The sequence below is a fragment of the Pecten maximus genome, chromosome 9 (assembly GCF_902652985.1).
Source record: "Pecten maximus chromosome 9, xPecMax1.1, whole genome shotgun sequence".
NCBI lineage: Eukaryota > Metazoa > Mollusca > Bivalvia > Pectinida > Pectinidae > Pecten > Pecten maximus.
In genome coordinates, this window is record NC_047023.1 from 34,427,227 (window position 1) to 34,455,118 (window position 27,892).

Genomic DNA, 27,892 nt, shown 5'->3' on the forward strand with positions numbered 1-27,892 from the left:
ATAATTGAAAAAAGAAGAACAGAAAAAGTATCATTTTAATATATCATAATTCGTTATCTTACCTTCGTTAAAATTATCATATTTCCCGCGTAGATAATTGATATCCATTTAACCTGTGCGTCGATTTACAAAGGAATATGTGAAGGGCACATAAAGGCGGTTGTAATGCTATCACATATAGGTAGCCTCCACACTGGATTGTATTTCACCTTTATCTTCAATTCTGTAGTGAAGTGGACGTATTTTACTAATGGATAATAGATGAACAACACGACAGTGAACAGTAATTGATTACTCAGTCTCTCATGCGCCATGAATTTCAACAATGGACCCGGAACAAATTAATGCTGCCCTACCTTGTCAATTAATCAAGTTAGTCCGCGTGTCCTATGATCGTTCTTTTCATTCTATATACCCCACGGGAGTGCTTGTCATAATTATGTATATTTTAAATTTTACCTATTTTTCACTTCGTTGATACTTTAGGAAAAACGGTCGCGCCTTTTGTAATACTGAATTACATTAATATTTGTCGTATGGGGATATCCCAGGCAAGAACTTCACATTTGTATATCTATAGAGATGAAACCGAGCAATATACTTTGTCACGTAAGCGATAAACTTGTAACTTTTGTATTTTGTGGGGATACATAAAGGGACAATTACTTCCTGGCTACTGTGGTACTCCTCACATGTTTTTCATCCTCAAAGATAATTGATTCTGAAATTTTCAATTGACAATAAATGAAATAGCTTGGATACAATCTCCAGAATAGGAAAATGGAACCTGGCTTCATTGTGCTTCATCAGAAAATGTTGCTGAAAGTTGACATTTCGCGTTTCCGTCTTATCTCTACGATCCCTTTGAACGCAATATATTTACACATGTTTCTTTTCAATCAATAAGCCCTTCATTACGTTTATACGACTATAACGCACTGGCGTATGAATACAGCCGATGGGATAAACATGTACTTTTGATGTACGCTTCACCATCCTCCTATTTATTGCAAACTTTTTTTAAATTTATTTTCAAACAATTGCGAAACAAGTTATATCAACTTATATCAATTACACTTGCTTGCCCGGATAGAAACTCAATAACATTATATTCTAAGGAATATATCCAATTTTACTGAACTGATAAATTGATTCTGTACCTCACTGTGACACAAAATTGCTTTTAATTGAAGAATGAAATATGAATTCGGTTAGAAAAAATATCGTTTTTATTTATTTTTAAGCGGACTTAAAAAATCTAAACCATTGCTACAGTGTATTATAGTTTTCGTAACCATGGCTACCAGAGCTACAATAGTTATTCCTTTTAGCAACTCATTTAACTTCCTGATGTACAGTTATTATTTCAATTATCAATACGGCAAAAATGAAAATGAATCAAAAACTATATATAATATTGTTATGACAGCACTTCATTGCATTCATACCATCGTGAGTTCATATTGTGGTATTCTTACCTTATTACCACCGATAATTACAGAATTCTACCACAGGTCAAAAGTCAATCTATACCAATTATTATTATCATTACGCATACGATATATCAGATACAGCTTAACAGTACAAAGTGATGCAAAACTACATTGATAACAAGTGCAAGAATTATCATTTCATAAATTGTAATGCTGATGATTGTTTCAAATCGAAGATTCAGTTCATCATTTGCGAATTCTCAGTAAAATTCAATATCTATTTAATAGTAGTTTCACCAATGATTTGCATTGTTCCTTATATATCCAAATTGTTTATATCTTTCCGTCCTTCCTGACGTTGAGGAAAACGTTGGTCCCACAACAAATTTTCTACACTGACAGGTAACCGAATTCTACATAAACAGGTAACCAAATTCTACACTGACAGGTAACCAAATTCTACACAGACAGGTTACCAAATTCTACACTGACAGGTCACCAAATTCTATACTGACAGGTAACCAAATTTTGCACTGACAGGTTACCAAATTCTACACAGACAGGTTACCAAATTCTACACTGACAGGTAACTACATTCTACACTGACAGGTCACCAAATTCTATACTGACAGGTAACCAAATTTTGCACTGACAGGTTACCAAATTCTACACTGACAGGTAACCAAATTTTACACTGACAGGTTACAAAATTATACACAGACAGGTTATCAATTCTACACTGACAGGTAACCAAATTTTACACTGACAGGTTACAAAATTATACACAGACAGGTAACCAAATTCTACACTGATAGGTAACCAAATTATACACAGACAGGTTACCAAATTCTACACTGACAGGTAACCAAATTATACACAGACAGGTTACCAAATTCTACACTGACAGGTAACCGAATTCTACACTGACAGGTAACCAAATTTTACACAGACAGGTTACCAAATTCTACACTGACAGGTAACCGAATTCTACACTGACAGGTAACCAAATTTTACACAGACAGGTTACCAAATTCTACACTGACAGGTAACCAAATTCTACACAGACAGGTCACCAAATTCTACACTGATCGGTATCCTATTCTACCTCAAGTCGTTTAGTTTCATACGATTTCGCATATAATAAAGTGTGTTCCAGTGCAGGAGTAGTCTCTCAGCTTGCCGTAACTATCGTCATAAGTAATGCAGTCTTCACTCTCCGTGTCGATGATTTTCGCCCGGCTGTGAGCCCATGTCATCTCCTCGCCGTCAGGCAATCTCCATGTGCCTTCAACATCCGCGTCAGATCCCGCCAAAAAGTATCTTCCGAATTCTACAATGATATGGAATGTGTACGCTTTCTTGTACATGACGAAAATATCAATAGATAATATATAGTTTCTTCATATAAGTCAGAAAAAAACAACAAACAAGAAAACAAAAACAAAAAACAAACAATCAAACAAAAATTGCGATCTGCGGTCAAAATAGCAAATGAATGCAGCTATCAGAATATCAAATGTCGCTTAACAGTGAACACCTTTAAGCTTACAATCATATTTGTAATGATGAATTACTGCAATGAAGATAAAATCTAAAGCGTGGGGTAATCATCTAGAATTATGAAAAGGAAGAGCGGGTTTTTGCTATGAGCCACAGTTGTGTGGAATATGTGGTGCCTACCTACCCATAATCTGAACTGTTTAAAAAAGAACTAGATAAAAACTGGACAAACTTTGGTTTATTATATTATTTCAGATCAGATATGAACTTTTAAAAGTGTCGTTACTTTGGACTTTTAATTAGAATACATTACCATGTTTGAGTCTGAAATTGAGTATAATTAATCCTGAACGACAAAGCTGTCATAAAATGTCATTGAATCAAATGTTAGGTAAACAATAAAAGGTAAGAAAGAAGATATACTGAACTGTAAACCATTAAGTCCTGAATTATCCACCATCCTTTCTTTCTATTGGTGATGTAGTGAACAAGTACAGGTTATGTTTGAAGACCTGTACCAGTAATTTAGGAAGTTCGGTCAGTATAATGGGAAAATATTTGTAAATTTATATACCAATGACAGATACGATGGTGTCGAATTTTTCCACACTTGTCATCCAAATTAGACGGCTCCCCTTTGTCTGACAGTACGTATCACCAGCAGCAGCAGTCAGAGACTGGTTTGTCACCAGCAGGATACAATAGGCTCCTGCTACGATTTGGAAGTCTGTCGGGCACACTGGAAATATACATTATATCAAAACTTTAATATGAAAATACTCATTTGAAAATATTTTAATTTCATTGGTCAACTCAATGCAACGCTTGAACTAAACAGTATGTGTTTAAAATTTCCATCTTTTTTCAATAAAGTTTCCGTTATCGAAGTCTGGCTTGTAATAAGATTGTTTCTGTTATATACATAAATCACGTCCACCAATCGGGACAGTTTGTAATCACTTCAACCAATCGGGACAGTTTGTAATCACTTCAACCAATCGGGACAGTTTGTAATCACTTCAACAAATCGGGACAGTTTGTAATCACTTCAACAAATCGGGACAGTTTGTAATCACGTCCGTCAATCGGGACAGTTTGTAATCACGTCCGTCAATCGGGACAGTTTGTAATCACTTTAACAAATCGGGACAGTTTGTAATCACTTCAACAAATCGGGACAGTTTGTAATCACTTCAACAAATCGGGACAGTTTGTAATCACGTCAACAAATCGGGACAGTTTGTAATCACTTCAACAAATCGGGACAGTTTGTAATCACTTCAACAAATCGGGACAGTTTGTAATCACTTCAACTAATCGGGACAGTTTGTAATCACGTCCACCCATCGGGACAGTTTGTAATCACTTCAACCAATCGGGACAGTTTGTAATCACTTCAACAAATCGGGACAGTTTGTAATCACTTCAACAAATCGGGACAGTTTGTAATCACTTCAACAAATCGGGACAGTTTGTAATCACGTCCACCCATCGGGACAGTTTGTAATCACTTCAACCAATCGGGACAGTTTGTAATCACTTCAACCAATCGGGACAGTTTGTAATCACTTCAACCAATCGGGACAGTTTGTAATCACTTCAACCAATCGGGACAGTTTGTAATCACTTCAACCAATCGGGACAGTTTGTAATCACGTCCACCAATCGGGACAGTTTGTAATCACGTCCACCAATCGGGACAGTTGGTAATCACGTCCGTCAATCAAAGACGTCTTTGTTTTTACCCTGTTTCTTATTACCATGTTCCTCAGACGAAGTAAGGAGACTTCAAGTTTCCTCCTCCAGCTATTATTCAATTTCGCAAATGAAGAAGGGTTGACTGATTATTTTACTCCTTTTCTTCTTTTAAATTAAAGAAGAACCTTAGTTTTTGTATCATTCCGTATTTTATTACAGAAACTTCCAGGAATATTCTCATCAAACTCCATGTACCTGCTCAGTATGATGTTGTGTTTGGCAAAGTACCTTCCCTTAGATACATGTATTACTCCTCTAGCTCAGATACAGGATATATCGCCCATCTAAATCGCCAGCTTAGGCGTGTCCATACACTCCAAACTATAGATAGACTACATTGACCCAGTCTCAGATAACTGTAATGTCACCAAAGACATATTTAATCATACACGCTTCCAAGGACATCTACAGACCCCGAAACCACGTGTTGTTTGAACATTGCGGTGTATTCTATCATATGTGCAACAGTTACGGTTTACGCTACTTGTGTAGTTTGATAGGAGGATAACTTAAAAATCCACAGTACGGACCAGAGTTATTGTGTATACGGTTAGGGTCTATATAGATTAAGTTAGAAATACAGGAGTGTTCCGACATGAATGCTACAATGAGATTAAGGTCCATATAATCTCTGATGAAGTGCTGCATATGAAATATGGAGTGAATGTTTGTATTGCATTATGCTGTTTATTCCCTCCGGAACACTCAGATAGATGTTTATGTTTTAACCTTGATTGAACATTTTTATCCCTTTTGTCCCACTGATTGACTTGTTTTACCTAAAGCTACATACTGACAAACTGAATCGATCATGTTATACCATTTCAACGTTATGACATCTAAAATCGGTCGGTGAAGTTCAGCTGTTTAATCAACACTGGTTCAGCCAATTCCTAACCCTGCTATCTACATACTAGTATATCAGACAACATCAAAGAATGATTCGTCCAGCTTATCTTTCTATGTATGACTGAAAATTCCAAAACGACTTCACATGTCACCGCCGAAGGAGGGACAATCTGTCATCGTCAAGTTGCAGATAATAAGTCATGAACCTGAACCTTATATGGTTCTGAAGGAGTCATTTAAAGATGTGAAAGAATGCAAAATTTATTAATACTTACGAAGTACTGTAAAGTTCGAATTCGTCCACGTGCCATCAGCCTTACACGTGATATTTGGATTTCCGAAAATGATGGATGTACCGGATGATGAAGCGTTTGAAACGTATTCATAAGCAATGGTCACACCGACAGATCGTGAACTAGGCGTAAAATACGACGTCACTTCCTCCGGATCTGAACATTCTACAAAAATGAAAGTATAAATGCATAGATTGATCTAGCCGATCATATCAATTTACCTATACTAGCATTCCTGTCTCATAACGTAATTAGCCATACTGACGTCTGCCTCATAAATTATTTACCTAAATTTACACTCGTATTTCTGTCTCATACCGTAATAAACCATAAAGACGTTTGTCTCATACATAATTTACCTTTAAACAGTTATTTCTGTGTCATACCGTAAATACTCGTATCAACTTTTTATCGTGTAAATGTAAACTACTTATATTAATCATGCCTGTTGGCCCGGATGGAAGTGCGCGAGGGGTCTTACTGTGGGAGGAAACCGGAGTGCCTGGGGAAAACCCACGTGGTCGGGCAGGTGACCCCATACCTTTTCACGTCCGATCGGGGAATCGAACCCCAGTCGCCTTGGTAAAAGGCAAGTGTGTTACCACTGTGCCATCCGACAACCCCTTTTACTTTTACTTTTGACTCGAGGTCAGACATGACATATACTAGCATGACCACGTGACACCATGTTAATCACAGGTATGTATTGGGTAATAATTTAATATTATTGACACGCGTACAATTTGTTATTAAATAATGCCCGACTATATATTACGATATTACGTCGGTTCTAGTCTGTCAGTCTTACAATAGGGCTTTGTATTCACAGGGGTTTATTTTCTGATATTTTTCCTGATTGGCGACGCTCCTGCAGAATAAACGATAGAAGGAAGCATCGACTTGTGTTGTTTCTCAAACCCTATCACGCATATTTCTGTTCTGTACCGGACTTACCCGTATAAACACAGACGACTCTCCCCGAGGTTAATTGAGTACATCTCTGTCCTGTGGCACATGGGTTTTCGGAGCAATTGCCTGCGATACTCTAGAAACAAGGAAATTATGTAATTTCTGTGTTAAATTACATTTGTATTCTATAAAATAGAACAGGTATAAGTTGTCACTCGCGCCCTCCCTGCATTTCATTACGTTATTTAAGTTATCAATATACCTCTGAGTAGCACGACTGGATGTAGTATTCCATCATTTAAATTCTAAGGAATTACATGCTTTTACGTTTACCACTGCATGGCATTGCCACTATATGACTTTACCAACTGTCAGTGGGCGTTACCAGCTCATAACTGCCAACTGGCGTATGAATATAACTGTAACACTACCGAGGCCTCTAAAAAATAAACTTTCTGCCGTAGAAAATCAGATTTAACAAGCTTAATATTTATTACCCTCGTGTCCCCCTAGTGTTAGCGTACGGAACTGGCTGAAATTCATATCGGTTGATAAATACAGGAAAAGTTATTGTTTGGAAATAATATCAAACGTGTTTGATGCTTGTTGATATGCTTAGTGGTTCCGTTGTCACAACCTTAACATTGGGTTAACCCGGAATTGCCGGATTTGTCCTGGATTTGAACATACTTATGGCGGGTAACAAATGGCGGGTAAGGTCGATGGAACGAAAGACGCTTTTTTTCCGGAGTGCCTGGTCTTTATCTTGTGCTTTCTTGTAAGGCTCCAAAGCTGCCATTTGTTTATATATTTCACTCGATTTTGGTTTGAATTATGGTTTAATTATCATGTCGGTATCCTCTGTTGTTATCACATAAAATATCAAACAAGAAAATATGGTAAGGGGCACTGTGGCAACTAGAATAGAGAGAGGAAAATTACCAAAGACAAAATCTATTGAAATATGGTTAGGAATATAGTAACGCCTGAAGCTGTATTTGACGAGGTATTTAGATTATTGTTCACTGTTTCTGACGACCGATTACTCCAACATCCTGTAAAATATAGTGCTAACGAATAACCAGACATCGACATTTTGTAACTAGTGAAAAATTGCGGCCATGTGTATATTCCATCATTGATATTTGATGTGTACATTATAAGGCGTTCCATTGAACCTTCCTTAACATATACATTATCAGATGTTACATTGAACATTCATTAACGTATACATTATCAGATGTTACATAGAACATTCCTTAACATATACATTATAAGGCGTTCCATTAAACCTTCCTTAACATATACATTATCAGGCGTTCCATTAAACCTTCCTTAACACATACATTATCAGGCGTTCCATTAAATCTTCCTTAACATATACATTATCAGGCGTTCCATTAAATCTTCCTTAACATATACATCATCAGGTGTTCCATTAAATCTTCCTTAACATATACATTATCAGGCGTTCCATTAAACCTTCCTTAACGTATACATTATCAGGCGTTCCATTAAATCTTCCTTAACATGTACATTATCAGTCGTTCCATTAAATCTTCCTTAACATATACATTATCAGGTGTTCCATTAAACCTTCCTTAACATATACATTATCAGGTGTTCCATTAAATCTTCCTTAACGTATACATTATCAGGCGTTCCATTAATTCTTACTTAACACATACATTATCAGGCGTTCCATTAAATCTTCCTTAACATATACATTATCAGGTGTTCCATTAAACCTTCCTTAACATATACATTATCAGGCGTTCCATTAAATCTTCCTTAACATATACATTATCAGGTGTTCCATTAAATCTTCCTTAACATATACATTATCAGGCGTTCCATTAATTCTTACTTAACATATACATTATCAGGCGTTCCATTAAATCTTCCTTAACATATACATTATCAGGTGTTCCATTAAATCTTCCTTAACATATACATTATCAGGCGTTCCATTAAACCTTCCTTAACACATACATTATCAGGCGTTCCATTAAACCTTCCTTAACACATACATTATCAGGCGTTCCATTAAATCTTCCTTAACATATACATTATCAGGCGTTCCATTAAATCTTCCTTAACATATACATTATCAGGCGTTCCATTGAATCTTCCTTAACATATACATTATCAGGTGTTCCATTAAACCTTCCTTAACACATACATTATCAGGCGTTCCATTAAACCTTCCTTAACATATACATTATCAGGTGTTCCATTAAATCTTCCTTAACATATACATTATCAGGCGTTCCATTGAATCTTCCTTAACATATACATTATCAGGTGTTCCATTAAACCTTCCTTAACACATACATTATCAGGCGTTCCATTAAACCTTCCTTAACACATACATTATCAGGCGTTCCATTAAACCTTCCTTAACATATACATTATCAGGTGTTCCATTAAATCTTCCTTAACATATACATTATCAGGCGTTCCATTAATTCTTACTTAACATATACATTATCAGGCGTTCCATTAAATCTTCCTTAACACATACATTATCAGGCGTTCCATTAAACCTTCCTTAACACATACATTATCAGGCGTTCCATTAAACCTTCCTTAACATATACATTATCAGGCGTTCCATTAAATCTTCCTTAACACAAACATTATCAGGCGTTCCATTGAACCTTCCTTAACATATACATTATCAGGCGTTCCATTAAATCTTCCTTAACATATACATTATCAGGCGTTCCATTAAATCTTCCTTAACATATACATTATCAGGCGTTCCATTAAATCTTCCTTAACATATACATTATCAGGCGTTCCATTAAACCTTCCTTAACACATACATTATCAGGCGTTCCATTAAACCTTCCTTAACATATACATTATCAGGTGTTCCATTAAACCTTCCTTAACATATACATTATCAGGTGTTCCATTAAACCTTCCTTAACATATACATTATCAGGCGTTCCATTAAACCTTCCTTAACATATACATTATCAGGCGTTCCATTGAACCTTCCTTAACATATACATTATCAGGCGTTCCATTAAACCTTCCTTAACATATACATTATCAGGCGTTTCATTAAATCTTCCTTAACATATACATTATCAGGCGTTCCATTAAATCTTCCTTAACGTATACATTATCAGGCGTTCCATTAAACCTTCCTTAACATATACATGTACATTATTAGGCGTTCCATTAAACCTTCCTTAACATATACATTATCAGGCGTTTCATTAAATCTTCCTTAACATATACATTATCAGGCGTTCCATTGAACCTTCCTTAACACATACATTATCAGGTGTTCCATTAATTCTTACTTAACATATACATTATCAGGTGTTCCATTAAACCTTCCTTAACATATACACATACATTATCAGGTGTTCCATTAAATCTTCCTTAACATATACATTATCAGGTGTTCCATTAAACCTTCCTTAACACATACATTATCAGGTGTTCCATTAAACCTTCCTTAACATATACATTATCAGGCGTTTCATTAAATCTTCCTTAACATATACATTATCAGGTGTTCCATTAAATCTTCCTTAACGTATACATTATCAGGTGTTCCATTAATTCTTACTTAACATATACATGTACATTATCAGGCGTTCCATTAATTCTTACTTAACATATACATGTACATTATCAGGCGTTCCATTAATTCTTACTTAACATATACATTATCAGGTGTTCCATTAAATCTTCCTTAACATATACATTATCAGGCGTTCCATTAAACCTTCCTTAACACAAACATTATCAGGCGTTCCATTGAACCTTCCTTAACATATACATTATCAGGCGTTCCATTAAACCTTCCTTAACATATACATTATCAGGCGTTCCATTAAACCTTCCTTAACACAAACATTATCAGGCGTTCCATTGAACCTTCCTTAACATATACATTATCAGGCGTTCCATTAAACCTTCCTTAACATATACATTATCAGGCGTTCCATTAAATCTTCCTTAACGTATACATTATCAGGCGTTCCATTAAACCTTCCTTAACATATACATGTACATTATTAGGCGTTCCATTAAACCTTCCTTAACATATACATTATCAGGCGTTTCATTAAATCTTCCTTAACATATACATTATCAGGCGTTCCATTAAACCTTCCTTAACATATACATGTACATTATTAGGCGTTCCATTAAACCTTCCTTAACATATACATTATCAGGCGTTTCATTAAATCTTCCTTAACATATACATTATCAGGTGTTCCATTAAACCTTCCTTAACATATACATGTACATTATTAGGCGTTCCATTAAACCTTCCTTAACATATACATTATCAGGCGTTCCATTAAATCTTCCTTAACATATACACATACATTATCAGGTGTTCCATTAAATCTTCCTTAACACATACATTATCAGGCGTTCCATTAAACCTTCCTTAACATATACATTATCAGGTGTTCCATTAAATCTTCCTTAACATATACATTATCAGGTGTTCCATTAAATCTTCCTTAACATATACATTAGCAGGTGTTCCATTGAACCTTCCTTAACACATACATCATCAGGCGTTTCATTAAACCTTCCTTAACATATACATTATCAGGCGTTTCATTAAATCTTCCTTAACATATACATTATCAGGCGTTCCATTAAACCTTCCTTAACATATACATGTACATTATTAGGCGTTCCATTAAACCTTCCTTAACATATACATTATCAGGCGTTCCATTAAATCTTCCTTAACATATACACATACATTATCAGGTGTTCCATTAAATCTTCCTTAACATATACATTATCAGGTGTTCCATTAAATCTTTCTTAACATATACATTAGCAGGTGTTCCATTGAACCTTCCTTAACACATACATCATCAGGCGTTCCATTAGTTCTTGCTTAACGTATACATTATCCGTTGACGACAAAATGCACTAGCTGATATTTCCCAACACCTCAAAATAAGGCGAGGACCTCGACTTTTTACTTAGTGGGTGACGTCGACTCAGCAGAAGATATTCATCTTTCCTGAACATCGACTGGTCTTATTCTCCTATGTTTGTAATGGTTTTTATGTACATCTTTATGTTGTTCATATTTATCCCCGTTTTTTTTTATTTTCAATTTGCGGTAAAATATAAAGCTTCGATTTACGTTTCATATTATCTGATTATATACATGTGAGAACGATGTTTTAGTTTAATATAGTTTTAATGTATAAACATGAATTAAAAATTTGCTATCTTGATGTTTAGCTTGTTTTCCTGATCAATCTGATATTTACATAAATACTAGGCGTCACTCATATGGCGAAGTCAAGGCCTTTCCTCAGTGTATTTCCTACATACTGTTAATGTATTTATGGATCAGGGGCTTTATTTAGGTTTTAATTAGTTCTATCAGTAAAAGTTGGGAGTGGAAAATATAGGATAGAAATAAAAAATTATATGTGATCAACCAAAGCCAAATGCGACAGGAAATTAAATAAATTTACTACGTGTTGATTATTGTAAATTTTCATGCTTGGTTCTATTCTTATATTGTGTTCACACCAAATCACCTGATTAGAGACTTATCTTCGAGTCACATGATCAATATTGCATATTGAACGTTCATGTTGCTGTGCCGTAAATGGCAATACAAGGTTTATTCTATAGACAGGTTTTACTTCAATTTGATTAATGCCAGGACTTCTATAATACGTATTTGCAATCGATGTCGGCGTACATTGGTAACACGGCGTACATTGGTAACACGGAGTACATTGGTAACACGGCGTACATTGGTAACACGGCGTGAATTGGTAACAGGGAGTACATTGGTAACACGGCGTACATTGGTAACACGGCGTACATCGGTAACACGGCGTACATTGGTAACACGGAGTACATTGGTAACACGGCGTGAATTGGTAACACGGCGTGAATTGGTAACACGGCGTACATTGGTAACACGGCGTACATTGGTAACACGGCGTGAATTGGTAACACGGCGTACATTGGTAACACGGCGTACATTGGTAACACGGCGTACATTGGTAACACGGCGTGAATTGGTAACACGGGGTACATTGGTAACACGGCGTACATTGGTAACACGGCATGAATTGGTAACACGGCGTATATTGGTAACACGGCGTACATTGGTAACACGGCGTACATTGGTAACACGGCGTACATTGGTAACATGGAGTACATTGGTAACACGGCGTACATCGGTAACACGGCGTACATCGGTAACACGGCGTACATTGGTAACACGGCGTACATTGGTAACACGGCGTACATTGGTAACACGGCGTACATTGGTAACATGGAGTACATTGGTAACACGGCGTACATTGGTAACACGTTGTACATTGGTAACACGGCGTACATTGGTAACACGGCGTACATTGGTAACACGGCGTACATTGGTAACACGGCGTACATTGATAACATGGAGTACATTGGTAACACGGCGTACATTGGTAACACGGAGTACATTGGTAACACGGCGTACATTGGTAACACGGCGTACATTGGTAACACGGAGTACATTGGTAACACGGCGTACATTGGTAACACGGCGTACATTGGTAACACGGCGTGAATTGGTAACACGGTGTACATTGGTAACACAGCGTACATTAGTAACACGGCGTACATTGGTAACACAGCGTACATTGGTAACACGGAGTACATTGGTAACACGGCGTACATTGGTAACACGGCGTACATTGGTAACACGGCGTGAATTGGTAACACGGCGTGAATTGGTAACACGGCGTACATTGGTAACACGGCGTACATTGGTAACACGGGGTACATTGGTAACACGGCGTACATTGGTAACACGGCGTGAATTGGTAACACGGCGTATATTGGTAACACGGCGTACATTGGTAACACGGCGTACATTGGTAACACGGCGTACATTGGTAACATGGAGTACATTGGTAACACGGCGTACATTGGTAACACGTCGTACATCGGTAACACGGCGTACATTGGTAACACGGCGTACATTGGTAACACGGCGTACATTGGTAACACGGCGTACATGGTAACATGGAGTACATTGGTAACACGGCGTACATTGGTAACACGGCGTACATTGGTAACACGGCGTACATTGGTAACACGGAGTACATTGGTAACACGGAGTACATTGGTAACACGGAGTACATTGGTAACACGGCGTACATTGGTAACACGGCGTACATTGGTAACACGGAGTACATTGGTAACACGGCGTACATTGGTAACACGGAGTACATTGGTAACACGGCGTACATTGGTAACACGGCGTACATTGGTAACACGGCGTGAATTGGTAACACGGCGTACATTGGTAACACGGAGTACATTGGTAACACGGCGTACATTGGTAACACGGCGTACATTGGTAACACGGCGTACATTGGTAACACGGCGTGAATTGGTAACACGGCGTACATTGGTAACAGGGCGTGAATTGGTAACACGGCGTACATTGGTAACACGGAGTACATTGGTAACACGGCATACATTGGTAACACGGCGTACATTAGTAACAAGGCGTACATTGGTATCACGGCGTACATTGGTAACACGGCGTACATTGGTAACACGGCGTACATCGGTAACACGGCGTACATTGGTAACACGGCGTACATTGGTAACACGGCGTACATTGGTAACACGGCGTACATTGGTAACACGGCGTGAATTGGTAACACGGTGTACATTGGTAACACAGCGTACATTAGTAACACGGCGTACATTTGTAACACAGCGTACATTGGTAACACGGAGTACATTGGTAACACGGCGTACATTGGTAACACGGCGTACATTGGTAACACGGCGTGAATTGGTAACACGGCGTGAATTGGTAACACGGCGTGAATTGGTAACACGGCGTACATTGGTAACACGGCGTACATTGGTAACACGGCGTACATTGGTAACACGGCGTGAATTGGTAACACGGCGTACATTGGTAACACGGCGTACCTTAGTAACACGGCGTACATTGGTAACATGGAGTACATTGGTAACACGGCGTACATTGGTAACACGGAGTACATTGGTAACACGGCGTACATTGGTAACACGGCGTGAATTGGTAACAGGGAGTACATTGGTAACACGGCGTACATTGGTAACACGGCGTACATCGGTAACACGGCGTACATTGGTAACACGGAGTACATTGGTAACACGGCGTGAATTGGTAACACGGCGTGAATTGGTAACACGGCGTACATTGGTAACACGGCGTACATTGGTAACACGGCGTGAATTGGTAACACGGCGTACATTGGTAACACGGCGTACATTGGTAACACGGCGTACATTGGTAACACGGCGTGAATTGGTAACACGGGGTACATTGGTAACACGGCGTACATTGGTAACACGGCATGAATTGGTAACACGGCGTATATTGGTAACACGGCGTACATTGGTAACACGGCGTACATTGGTAACACGGCGTACATTGGTAACATGGAGTACATTGGTAACACGGCGTACATCGGTAACACGGCGTACATCGGTAACACGGCGTACATTGGTAACACGGCGTACATTGGTAACACGGCGTACATTGGTAACACGGCGTACATTGGTAACATGGAGTACATTGGTAATACGGCGTACATTGGTAACACGTTGTACATTGGTAACACGGCGTACATTGGTAACACGGCGTACATTAGTAACACGGCGTACATTGGTAACACGGCGTACATTGGTAACATGGAGTACATTGGTAACACGGCGTACATTGGTAACACGGAGTACATTGGTAACACGGCGTACATTGGTAACACGGCGTACATTGGTAACACGGAGTACATTGGTAACACGGCGTACATTGGTAACACGGCGTACATTGGTAACACGGCGTGAATTGGTAACACGGTGTACATTGGTAACACAGCGTACATTAGTAACACGGCGTACATTGGTAACACAGCGTACATTGGTAACACGGAGTACATTGGTAACACGGCGTACATTGGTAACACGGCGTACATTGGTAACACGGCGTGAATTGGTAACACGGCGTGAATTGGTAACACGGCGTACATTGGTAACACGGCGTACATTGGTAACACGGGGTACATTGGTAACACGGCGTACATTGGTAACACGGCGTGAATTGGTAACACGGCGTATATTGGTAACACGGCGTACATTGGTAACACGGCGTACATTGGTAACACGGCGTACATTGGTAACATGGAGTACATTGGTAACACGGCGTACATTGGTAACACGTCGTACATCGGTAACACGGCGTACATTGGTAACACGGAGTACATTGGTAACACGGCGTACATTGGTAACACGGCGTACATGGTAACATGGAGTACATTGGTAACACGGCGTACATTGGTAACACGGCGTACATTGGTAACACGGCGTACATTGGTAACACGGAGTACATTGGTAACACGGAGTACATTGGTAACACGGAGTACATTGGTAACACGGCGTACATTGGTAACACGGCGTACATTGGTAACACGGCGTACATTGGTAACACGGAGTACATTGGTAACACGGCGTACATTGGTAACACGGAGTACATTGGTAACACGGCGTACATTGGTAACACGGCGTACATTGGTAACACGGCGTGAATTGGTAACACGGCGTACATTGGTAACACGGAGTACATTGGTAACACGGCGTACATTGGTAACACGGCGTACATTGGTAACACGGCGTACATTGGTAACACGGCGTGAATTGGTAACACGGCGTACATTGGTAACAGGGCGTGAATTGGTAACACGGCGTACATTGGTAACACGGAGTACATTGGTAACACGGCATACATTGGTAACACGGCGTACATTAGTAACAAGGCGTACATTGGTATCACGGCGTACATTGGTAACACGGCGTACATTGGTAACACGGCGTACATCGGTAACACGGCGTACATTGGTAACACGGCGTACATTGGTAACACGGCGTACATTGGTAACACGGCGTACATTGGTAACACGGCGTACATTGGTAACACGGCGTGAATTGGTAACACGGTGTACATTGGTAACACAGCGTACATTAGTAACACGGCGTACATTTGTAACACAGCGTACATTGGTAACACGGAGTACATTGGTAACACGGCGTACATTGGTAACACGGCGTACATTGGTAACACGGCGTGAATTGGTAACACGGCGTGAATTGGTAACACGGCGTGAATTGGTAACACGGCGTACATTGGTAACACGGCGTACATTGGTAACACGGCGTACATTGGTAACACGGCGTACATTGGTAACACGGCGTGAATTGGTAACACGGCGTACATTGGTAACACGGCGTACCTTAGTAACACGGCGTACATTGGTAACATGGAGTACATTGGTAACACGGCGTACATTGGTAACACGGCGTACATCGGTAACACGGCGTACATCGGTAGCACGGCGTACATTGGTAACACGGCGTACATTGGTAACACGGCGTACATTGGTAACATGGAGTACATTGGTAACACGGCGTACATTGATAACACGGCGTACATCGGTAACACGGCGTACATTGGTAACACGGCGTACATTGGTAACACGGCGTACATTGGTAACACGGCGTACATCGGTAACACGGCGTACATTGGTAACACGGCGTACATTGGTAACACGGCGTACATTGGTAACACGGCGTACATTGGTAACACGGCGTACATTGGTAACACGGAGTACATTGGTAACACGGCGTACATTGGTAACACGGAGTACATTGGTAACACGGCGTACATTGGTAACACGGCGTACATTGGTAACACGGCGTGAATTGGTAACACGGTGTACATTGGTAACACGGCGTACATTGGTAGCACGGCGTGAATTGGTAACACGGCGTACATTGGTAACACGGAGTACATTGGTAACACGGCGTACATTGGTAACACGGCGTACATTAGTAACAAGGCGTACATTGGTAACACGGCGTACATTGGTAACACGGCGTACATTGGTAACACGGCGTACATCGGTAACACGGCGTACATTGGTAACACGGCGTACATTGGTAACACGGCGTACATTGGTAACACGGCGTATATTGGTAACATGGAGTACATTGGTAACACGGCGTACATTGGTAACACGGCGTACATCAGTAACACGGCGTACATTGGTAACACGGAGTGCATTGGTAACACGGCGTACACTGGTAACACGGCGTACATTGGTAACACGGCGTATATTGGTAACATGGAGTACATTGGTAACACGGCGTACATTGGTAACACGGCGTACATTGGTAACACTGCGTACATTGGTAACACGGAGTACATTGGTAACACGGCGTACATTGGTAACACGGCGTACATTGGTAACACGGCGTGAATTGGTAACACGGAGTACATTGGTAACACGGAGTACATTGGTAACACGGAGTACATTGGTAACACGGAGTACATTGGTAACATGGTGTACATTGGTAACACGGCGTACATTGGTAACACGGCGTACATTGGTAACACGGAGTACATTGGTAACACGGCGTACATTGGTAACACGGCGTACATTGGTAACACGGCGTGAATTGGTAACACGGTGTACATTGGTAACACGGCGTACATTGGTAACACGGCGTGAATTGGTAACACGGCGTGAATTGGTAACACGGCGTGAATTGGTAACACGGCGTACATTGGTAACACGGCGTGAATTGGTAACACGGCGTACATTGGTAACACGGCGTACATTGGTAACACGGCGTGAATTGGTAACACGGCGTACATTGGTAACACGGAGTACATTAGTAACACGGCGTACATTGGTAACACGGCGTACACTAGTAACAAGGCGTACATTGGTATCACGGCGTACATTGGTAACACGGCGTACATTGGTAACACGGCGTACATCGGTAACACGGCGTACATTGGTAACACGGCGTACATTGGTAACACGGCGTACATTGGTAACACGGCGTACATTGGTAACACGGCGTACATTGGTAACACGGCGTATATTGGTAACATGGAGTACATTGGTAACACGGCGTCCATTGGTAACACGGCGAACATCGGTAACACAGCGTGCATTGGTAACACGGCGTACATTGGTAACACGGCGTGAATTGGTAACATGGAGTACATTGGTAACACGGCGTACATTGGTAACACGGAGTACATTGGTAACACGGCGTACATTGGTAACACGGCGTGAATTGGTAACACGGAGTACATTGGTAACACGGCGTACATTGGTAACACGGAGTACATTGGTAACACGGCGTACATTGGTAACCCGGCGTGAATTGGTAACACGGAGTACATCGGTAACACGGCGAACATCGGTAACACAGCGTACATTGGTAACACGGCGTATATTGGTAACACGGCGTGAATTGGTAACACGGAGTACATTGGTAACACGGCGTACATTGGTAACACGGAGTACATTGGTAACACGCCGTACATTGGTAACACGGCGTACATTGGTAACACGGCGTACATTGGTAACACGGCGTACATCTGTAACACGGCGTACATTGGTAACACGGCGTACATTGGTAACACGGCGTACATTGGTAACACGGCATACATCGGTAACACGGCGTACATTGGTAATACGGCGTACATTGGTAACACGGAGTACATTGGTAACACGGCGTACATTGGTAACACGGCGTACATTGGTAACACGGCGTACATTGGTAACACGGACTACATTGGTAACACGGCGTACATTGGTAACACGGCGTACATTGGTAACACTGCCTACATTGGTAACACGGCGTATATTGGTAACATGGTGTACATTGGTAACACGGCGTACATTGGTAACACGGCGTACATCGGTAACACGGCGTACATTGGTAACACGGAGTACATTGGTAACACGGCGTACATTAGTAGCACGGCGTACATTGGTAACACGGAGTACATTGGTAACACGGCGTACATTGGTAACACGGCGTACATTGGTAACACGGCGTACATTGGAAACACGACGTACATTAGTAACACGGCGTACATTGGTAACACGGCGTGAATTGGTAACACGGCGTGAATTGGTAACACGGCGTACATTGGTAACACGGCGTACATTGGTAACACGGCGTACATTGGTAACACGGAGTACATTGGTAACACGGAGTACATTGGTAACACGTCGTACATTGGAAACACGGCGTACATTAGTAGCACGGCGTACATTGGTATCACGGCGTACATTGGTAACACGGCGTACATTGGTAACACGGCGTACATTGGTAACACGACGTACATTAGTAACACGGCGTACATTGGTAACACGGCGTGAATTGGTAACACGGCGTGAATTGGTAACACGGAGTACATTGGTAACACGGAGTACATTGGTAACACGTCGTACATTGGAAACACGGCGTACATTAGTAGCACGGCGTACATTGGTATCACGGCGTACATTGGTAACACGGCGTACATTGGTAACACGGCGTACATTGGTAACACGACGTACATTAGTAACACGGCGTACATTGGTAACACGGCGTGAATTGGTAACACGGCGTGAATTGGTAACACGGCGTACATTGGTAACACGGCGTACATTGGTAACACGGCGTGAATTGGTAACACGGCGTACATTGGTAACACGGCGTACATTGGTAACACGGCGTACATTGGTAACACGGAGTACATTGGTAACACGGAGTACATTGGTAACATTTGACTCTTGAGGTAGAGCCGGAGACCAGGGTTCGATTCCTGTAGGGATAGGAATGTGTTTCTCCTGTTCCTTCACATGCCTGAGCAGAAAACAGTAACTTTGTATGACGGTAATATGACCTCTGAGGAATAGAGAGTTTCGTTAATGATTTTTGGTCTGACTTTGAAAAATGTGAAATTCACTCCGTAATCTTACCTAATCATGTAGTAAGACATACTACATAGTCGATATTATTCGCGTGATATTTATTTTCTCTCTATTTGCGATCACTACAGACGGCCAGAAAATATAAACCCGTCAGAAAAATGTCGAGACGTTCACAGAATAATGTAGAGATGTATTTACCTGATAATTCAAGAATACTGACAAGGTGCACGATGTGTTGCGCGATATAACCCATTAGATACTTGTATATAGGTGTTTGGATCAATACCTGCACCACAGAAAGACTCGAGTAGCATCCATATCATTACCATTGTTAAATATTGTCAAATACTCCTCTTCATCGGACATATCATCGAAACTCTCATATTTAAAACCTTTTCACCACATGGTGTAAAATGAATACCTTTTGTATGAGGTAGGACGAGTTAGTAGTTTTTAACTATACATTTGTATTTAACTAGAAACCAAAATGACCTTGATATTTATTAATTTGCAAAATTTGAAGAAAAAAAAATTAAAAAAAACTGTACACAAACAGAACAAATACTCAGCTTACATTTGAAGTATTCAACATGTTAACAAATTGTCTGTGGTGTGTTTACGATAGTGTATGAACAGCATAAAAACTACGTGCAACAGAAACCATAAAAATGTGATTTTTTCCGCTTGAGTCTTCCAATACTGCTAGTGTTTCTATTGTCTATGCGAGTTGTTTAAGTACTTACCATATTTTCTACTCCGGGAGAGCGAGTCTAAAAGAGCAATCTTTGCGATATTACTGTAGAACTGCTGTAACATTCATATTTGAATAGACGCATATTTGGGTGGTGGGATTCAATATTGTACATACATTGTATTTAAGCATTGAACGGCTTTCAGTTGGCATTCATATTGACTATGAATGTCAACTGAAAACCGTTCAATGCTTATATTTACCATCTGCGATTTTTTATTTGTCATGCGATTTTTTTTGAAATTTTCAAATTCAAATTTCAGTTGGCAGTTCATAAGCTGGTGAACTCGCAACTGAATTGGTAGGGTTATATAGTGGCAGTGCCATACAATGGTGAATATTTAAGCATTGAACGGCTTTCAGTTGGCATTCATATTGACTATGAATGCCAACTGAAAGCCGTTCAATGCTTATATTTACCATCTGCAATTTTTTATTTGTCGTGCGATTTTTTTTTGAAATTTTCAAATTCAAATTTCAGTTGGCAGTTCATAAGCTGGTGAACTCGCAACTGAATTGGTAGGGTTATATAGTGGCAGTACCATACAATGGTAAATATATTGGAGTTGACTCCGCAGGGCCAAGCAGGGGAAAGAGCAAATTCTTGGAATTTTGATTAGCGGCATTTCTCATAGGTCATATCCTTACACCCCAACTGACACAAAACAGGTCAATCTATCCACAAAAAAAACTTTTATATTGTGGTAGAAACAGCTCATAACAACTCGTGGTTGTTGTATATGGTATTTCTTTCAATATCGTTAGGATTTTTAGTTAGGAAAGTTGCTAAAAAAAAAACTCGCTAAAGCTTGTGTTTTATGTAACTTTTGAAAACATAGCTAACTAGAGTGAAATACATAGAGGTTCCCCAACGAGTGGAGATTGTTTATCATTTTTATCCAACTCGAGTTAGTTAATTTTCTAGTTTTGAAAAGACACGAGCTTTAGCGAGTGTCTTTTCAAAATTAGAAAATTAACTAACGAGAGTTGGATAAAAATGATAAACAATCGTCACGAGTAGGGGAACTTGTTTATCCCATAACTTCTTTACTTACAAATGTAAGCATGTCAAGTTCAAATTCTCCCAACGTAGCAACTAAATTCCGTGAACCAAATCACTACGGGACAAAATATAGGTCGTTATGAACGAAAGCTTATCATCTATTTTAGATGCACGACTCATATCTTCTGTACTATATTTTTAAATGATATTATTTCACAAAACGAAATATAAGTTTGAAAGTCCTTGTATCTGTGTAATTTATTAATAGGTAACTTGTTTAAATAGCTCCGCTCGAAATATTAGAAGACGACACCGTCATCGCGAAGTTGAACGTCACCGCTAAATATTAGACTAATCATGGTCAGATTCAATTATCTGTCCTTTCCTGGATTTTGTAGGTATGCTATTACTGGTTATTGTGATGTTAAATGTTCATTCTGAGATTTATTCATTCAAGACATCGTGCATGTTAATAAATATTTCGGAAACCGAGAGCTGGAGTGTTGAGCAATATAGGCCTAACAGTTATAAAATGGTTATGTAGACCTAGTTTACGTTTGTCAGTGTGTTTACAAGAAATCTCGTCAGTTTAGTGACATGAGACAAATATTCCAAGATGATTTTTAAAGTTTTGTGTTTGGGATAAATATATTCGTAATAAAGGTAAGTGGATGCTAAGAAAACTTGTGTGTATTCGGTTTTTTTTTCCTGGTCCGTACCGAATGACACCCAACTAAAAGGGAAGCTGCCTAACAGTTACGTTAGATGGTGCGACCGTTTCATTCAAATGACTACGATTTAGAGACAGCGATATAACCATTTTGTATTACATTTGTTCATTGTTTTGATAATTCATTCATTGCTATCGGGATCCACTGCATATCTAGAATCAAGGGGGGGGGGGGGGGGGGGGGGTGTCAGTTTTAATTCGCTACTTGTAGGCCTATAATCGATGCAATATCTCGCTTCCGTCGTCTATTTTACCATCAAATTATATTTCGTACGACTCAAACCCCAGATTAATCGACATTTCCATGAGGACACCCGGGGACCCCTCTCACCCAGTTTAATATGCTAATGTTGAGCACCAAAAAATCATCAAAACGTGTCCATGCTGATCTTTTGAAGACAGACGGCAAAAAAAAGAGAAGATAAGTGAGAGTAGTAAAAATAGTCCGTGGTCAAAGGCCAGAGGTTAGCCAATCAGATTCGTTGGAGGTCACAAATGACCAATCGGAGGCTTAGAAAGTGGTTACACACCGCGGTGTGTAAACAAAAACAATAACACACTGCTACGAATTTTATCACGTGCCATATCAGTTGTGAAACAAGCGTGGTTATGGGATCAATACTGTTTACAACGACAACTGGTTGTGTACCCTCTATCTATGTGTAATTGTTGTCTAGTTCGTATCCACGTAACATTAAATGTTTAAGTAACCGTTATGCAATATGATCTACCTAGTACATAACAATAGTGGCTTCATTAATTCAACGATTCGCTGCATTAGTTCGCTACTTCGATAAAGTAATTAAAACGTTCCAGTTGATTAACTATTCCAAGGCTTGTTTCTCCAGATATCCCATTCATTCCATACAAGTCGAATGCTGATCAATGTCTCGGCCACGTTTGTTTGTGTTCGATAATCGTTGATATGATATGATTGGTGTTTTCCCTGTCACCATCTTGGTCCTCATTTTTTTTCGGTTGTCGCCTATACTCTTTTTTTATTTTTTTATTTTTGTATTTATCTTGTTTTATTCCACAGCGATTGTCGCCTCTACATGGTGGTTGTCGCCTACATTTATCTAGATTTTCTTAGCGAATGTCGCCGCCTCTGAAGCAGGCGACAGTTGGAGTTTGAACGTCGATAACTTTCTTGTCCTCTTTCCATGATCTCCATGTACACCTCTATCTTGTCCTTCCTCTGTCATCCTGTTATCGATTTTGAAGTTGAATTTCGTTTCCATGTCAATACAATTTTGTTCTGTCAATGGAGGTAGTGCTTCCGAAACTTAAACAAATGGTTGCTGGATTTGATCAATGAATACATTGTGTAGGGTGGCGGGAGATATAATATTGATGTTTTTATCACTTGACTTTTTTTTTAGCTTCTAGCAACTGGGTCTGGTGTATATGGCATTGAAACATCTACCACCTTAACCCACTGGGTCTGGTGTATATGGCATTGAAACATCTACCACCTTAACCCACTGGGTCTGGTGTATATGGCATTGAAACATCTACCACCTTAACCCACTGGGGCTGGTGTATATGGCATCGAAACATCTACCACCTTAACCCTCCTCAGGGGATTACTGGGGCTGGTGTATATGGCATTGAAACATCTACCACCTTAACCCACTGGGGCTGGTGTATATGGCATCGAAACATCTACCACCTTAACCCTCCTCAGGGGATTACTGGGGCTGGTGTATATGGCATTGAAACATCTACCACCTTAACCCACTGGGGCTGGTGTCTGTGGCATTGAAACATCTACCACCTTAACCTTCCACAGGGGATTACTGGGGCTGGTGTACATGGTATTGAAACATCTACCACCTTAACCCTCCACTGGGGATTACTGGGGCTGGTGTACATGGTATTGACACATCTACCATGGCATTGAAACATCTACCACCTTAACCCTCCTCAGGGGATTACTGGGGCTGGTGTATATGGCATTGAAACATCTACCACCTTAACCCTCCACTGGGGATTACTGGGGCTGGTGTACATGGTATTGACACATCTACCACCTTAACCTTCCACAGGGGATTACTGGGGCTGGTGTACATGGTATTGAAACATCTACCACCTTAACCCTCCACTGGGGATTACTGGGGCTGGTGTACATGGTATTGACACATCTACCACCTTAACCTTCCACAGGGGATTACTGGGGCTGGTGTACATGGCATTGAAACATCTACCACCTTAACCTTCCACTGGGGATTACTTGGGGCTGGTGTACATGGCATTGAAACATCTAACACCTTAACCTTCCACTGGGGATTACTTGGGGCTGGTGTACATGGCATTGAAACATCTACCACCTTAACCTTCCACTGGGGATTACTTGGGGCTGGTGTACATGGCATTAAAACATCTACCACCTTAATCTTCCACTTGGGATTACTGGGGGCTGGTGTCTATTGCATTGAAACATCTACCACCTTAACCTTCCACAGGGGATTACTGGGGGCTGGTGTCTATTGCATTGAAACATCTACCACCTTAACCTTCCACAGGGGATTACTGGGGGCTGGTGTCTATTGCATTGAAACATCTACCACCTTAACCTTCCACAGGGGATTACTGGGGGCTGGTGTCTATTGCATTGAAACATCTACCACCTTAACCTTCCACAGGGGATTACTGGGGGCTGGTGTCTATTGCATTGAAACATCTACCACCTTAACCCTCCTCAGGGGATTACTGGGGGCTGGTGTCTATTGCATTGAAACATCTACCGCCTTAACCTTCCACAGGGGATTACTGGGGGCTGGTGTCTATTGCATTGAAACATCTACCACCTTAACCCTCCTCAGGGGATTACTGGGGCTGGTGTCTATTGTATTGAAACATCTACTGCATATATCACCTATCATATCTGTCCAGACTTCCCAGAATGAATAGTTGCGCCAATTTTGAATATATAGCGCATATTTCTCGTTCTTTTAAAAATATCCTATATCTTTAGAAATTATTGAATTTTAGGCTATGTGCATCCCACAACATCCATATTTTAAAATTTGTTTGATTGCTGTGAAGTCACTATCGAAGAGGTACAATTGGGGAAATGCATTGCAAACAAAATGTGATGGATAAAACCAGAGAGATCCGAATGTTAATACAGCCTGGACATTGTTCTGCTATTCCACGCATTGGCGGGGCTGTTTGGTTATGATAAAAAAAGAAAATATCAACACAATACTGCAACAATAATTCAAACTCAAAACGATAAAATATGAATATAAACAGAGAGATATATTTACATGGAGACCCCTTCCGGAGAATGTAAACGTCTTCTGCTTCATTGACGACGCGTTATACAAAACTACAAATCTAGATCAAATCCAAATGTGAACTTGATTGGTGACAACGGAACCACTAGGTATCTCAACAGGTATCGAACGCAGAACCACTAGGTACATATATGTGTATCTCAAACAAGTATCGAACGCAGAACCACTAGGTATCTCAACAAGTATCAAACGCAGAACCACTAGGCATCTCAACAGGTATCGAACGCAGAACCACTAGGTACATATATGTGTATCTCAAACAAGTATCGAACGCAGAACCACTAGGCATCTCAACAGGTATCGAACGCAGAACCACTAGGTATCTCAACAGGTATCGAACGCAGAACCACTAGGTATCTCAACAAGTATCGAACGCAGAACCACTAGGCATCTCAACAGATATCGAACGCAGAACCACTAGGCATATCAACAGGTTTCGAACGCAGAACCACTAGGTATCTCAACAAGTATCGAACGCGCCTGACTAAATACCGCACAAAGAGATCGGTTATTCTCTTACCCTGGACAAGGATATCCACAATTTTACCGATGTAAAACATGCAGTCAAACATCATACTACAATTTGTTTTTTATAAACATGTTTTTTTTTCAATAGGAGTTTGAGAACAGTTCCGATTTTTAAAGAGTTACCTATGTTTCCAATATTTATTTTGAAATCTTTTATATCAAGACATTTCTTACGGAGATTGCCAATATTAACGACAGGCGCAAAGAAGATAAACTATTTTTACCTTGGGTGGATCCCATTCTATAGGGTGGCTGGATATCATCTTGTTATCACTGACCATTTCAAGGTCATTGGCCTGGCTCCCTAGGTGGCAGTAGATATCTGTAAGGTGATACGTTATCGCTAGGCAGTGTCGGCGAAGTAGACATTCTCTAACACATCCAGTATAAGACGAGTTATCAAACACACGGAACACTCCAGTACGTAACTTAAACCCGTGTACGTACTTCACATTATTCAGGATTGTGACATCATTATCAGAAACACTCACATTTAGAAAAACTAGCACGGGCATTGTCAATATAATCATTCCTCGGACAAACATCGTCAGCTAACGATGGGAGAATCTCGACACAGATTTAAGATGGATTCCAATACCAATGTCTTCAGACAGTAAAGATGTAATGGAATAAACTACACCCTTTATTCCAATACAGAAAATACAAGGTTCGCAATTTCAAAATCCGATGAAACCTTCGTAATCGATTAATTCATTTTGGTAGGTGTGGCGTAAATCCTACAACAAAAACAAATTGTCTTCAGATGAATGTTTTAACAACAGATGTTTCTGTTGAAAAGGTTTTAAAGAGAATTTATGTCGTAAGAAAAGAGAGAATTTCTTAGAACTAAGCATTAATAAAATACATAATATAAAAGAGACAGTCGTAAGACAAGAGAGAATATCTTAATACCATACACAAATAAAACACGTAATACAGAACAGATAGTCTCCAATGTGATCGGGGACCCCTGTGTCTCATGTATCCACAAACCTTGAGATAGGCATCACATAATATAAATGACGGTGTTTAAGCGCAAG

At 40.0% G+C, this 27,892-nt stretch overlaps 1 protein-coding gene across 1 annotated transcript; it reads right to left on the reverse strand.

The window, feature by feature from the left end:
• Positions 1 to 1,621: 1,621 nt before the first annotated feature.
• On the reverse strand, positions 1,622 to 27,540 carry LOC117333821. The gene is made up of 5 exons (XM_033893233.1): positions 27,077 to 27,540; positions 6,788 to 6,878; positions 5,816 to 5,998; positions 3,508 to 3,672; positions 1,622 to 2,763 (listed from the first exon to the last, which is right to left on the reverse strand). Exons 1-5 carry the CDS (start codon positions 27,395 to 27,397, stop codon positions 2,555 to 2,557), a joined length of 969 nt encoding a protein of 322 aa, XP_033749124.1. The 5' UTR covers positions 27,398 to 27,540; the 3' UTR covers positions 1,622 to 2,554.
• Positions 27,541 to 27,892: the final 352 nt, after the last annotated feature.

Coding starts and splice junctions, on each gene's coding strand:
- LOC117333821 (XM_033893233.1), bottom strand. CDS start 27,397: ATGTTTGTCCGAGGAATGATTATATTGACAATGCCCGTGCTAGTTTTT. Junction 5,999..6,787: donor AGTCGTCTGTGTTTATACGG/GTAAGTCCGGTA, acceptor TCATTTTTGTAG/AATGTTCAGATCCGGAGGAA. Junction 2,764..3,507: donor CACCATCGTATCTGTCATTG/GTATATAAATTT, acceptor ATATCATTGTAG/AATTCGGAAGATACTTTTTG.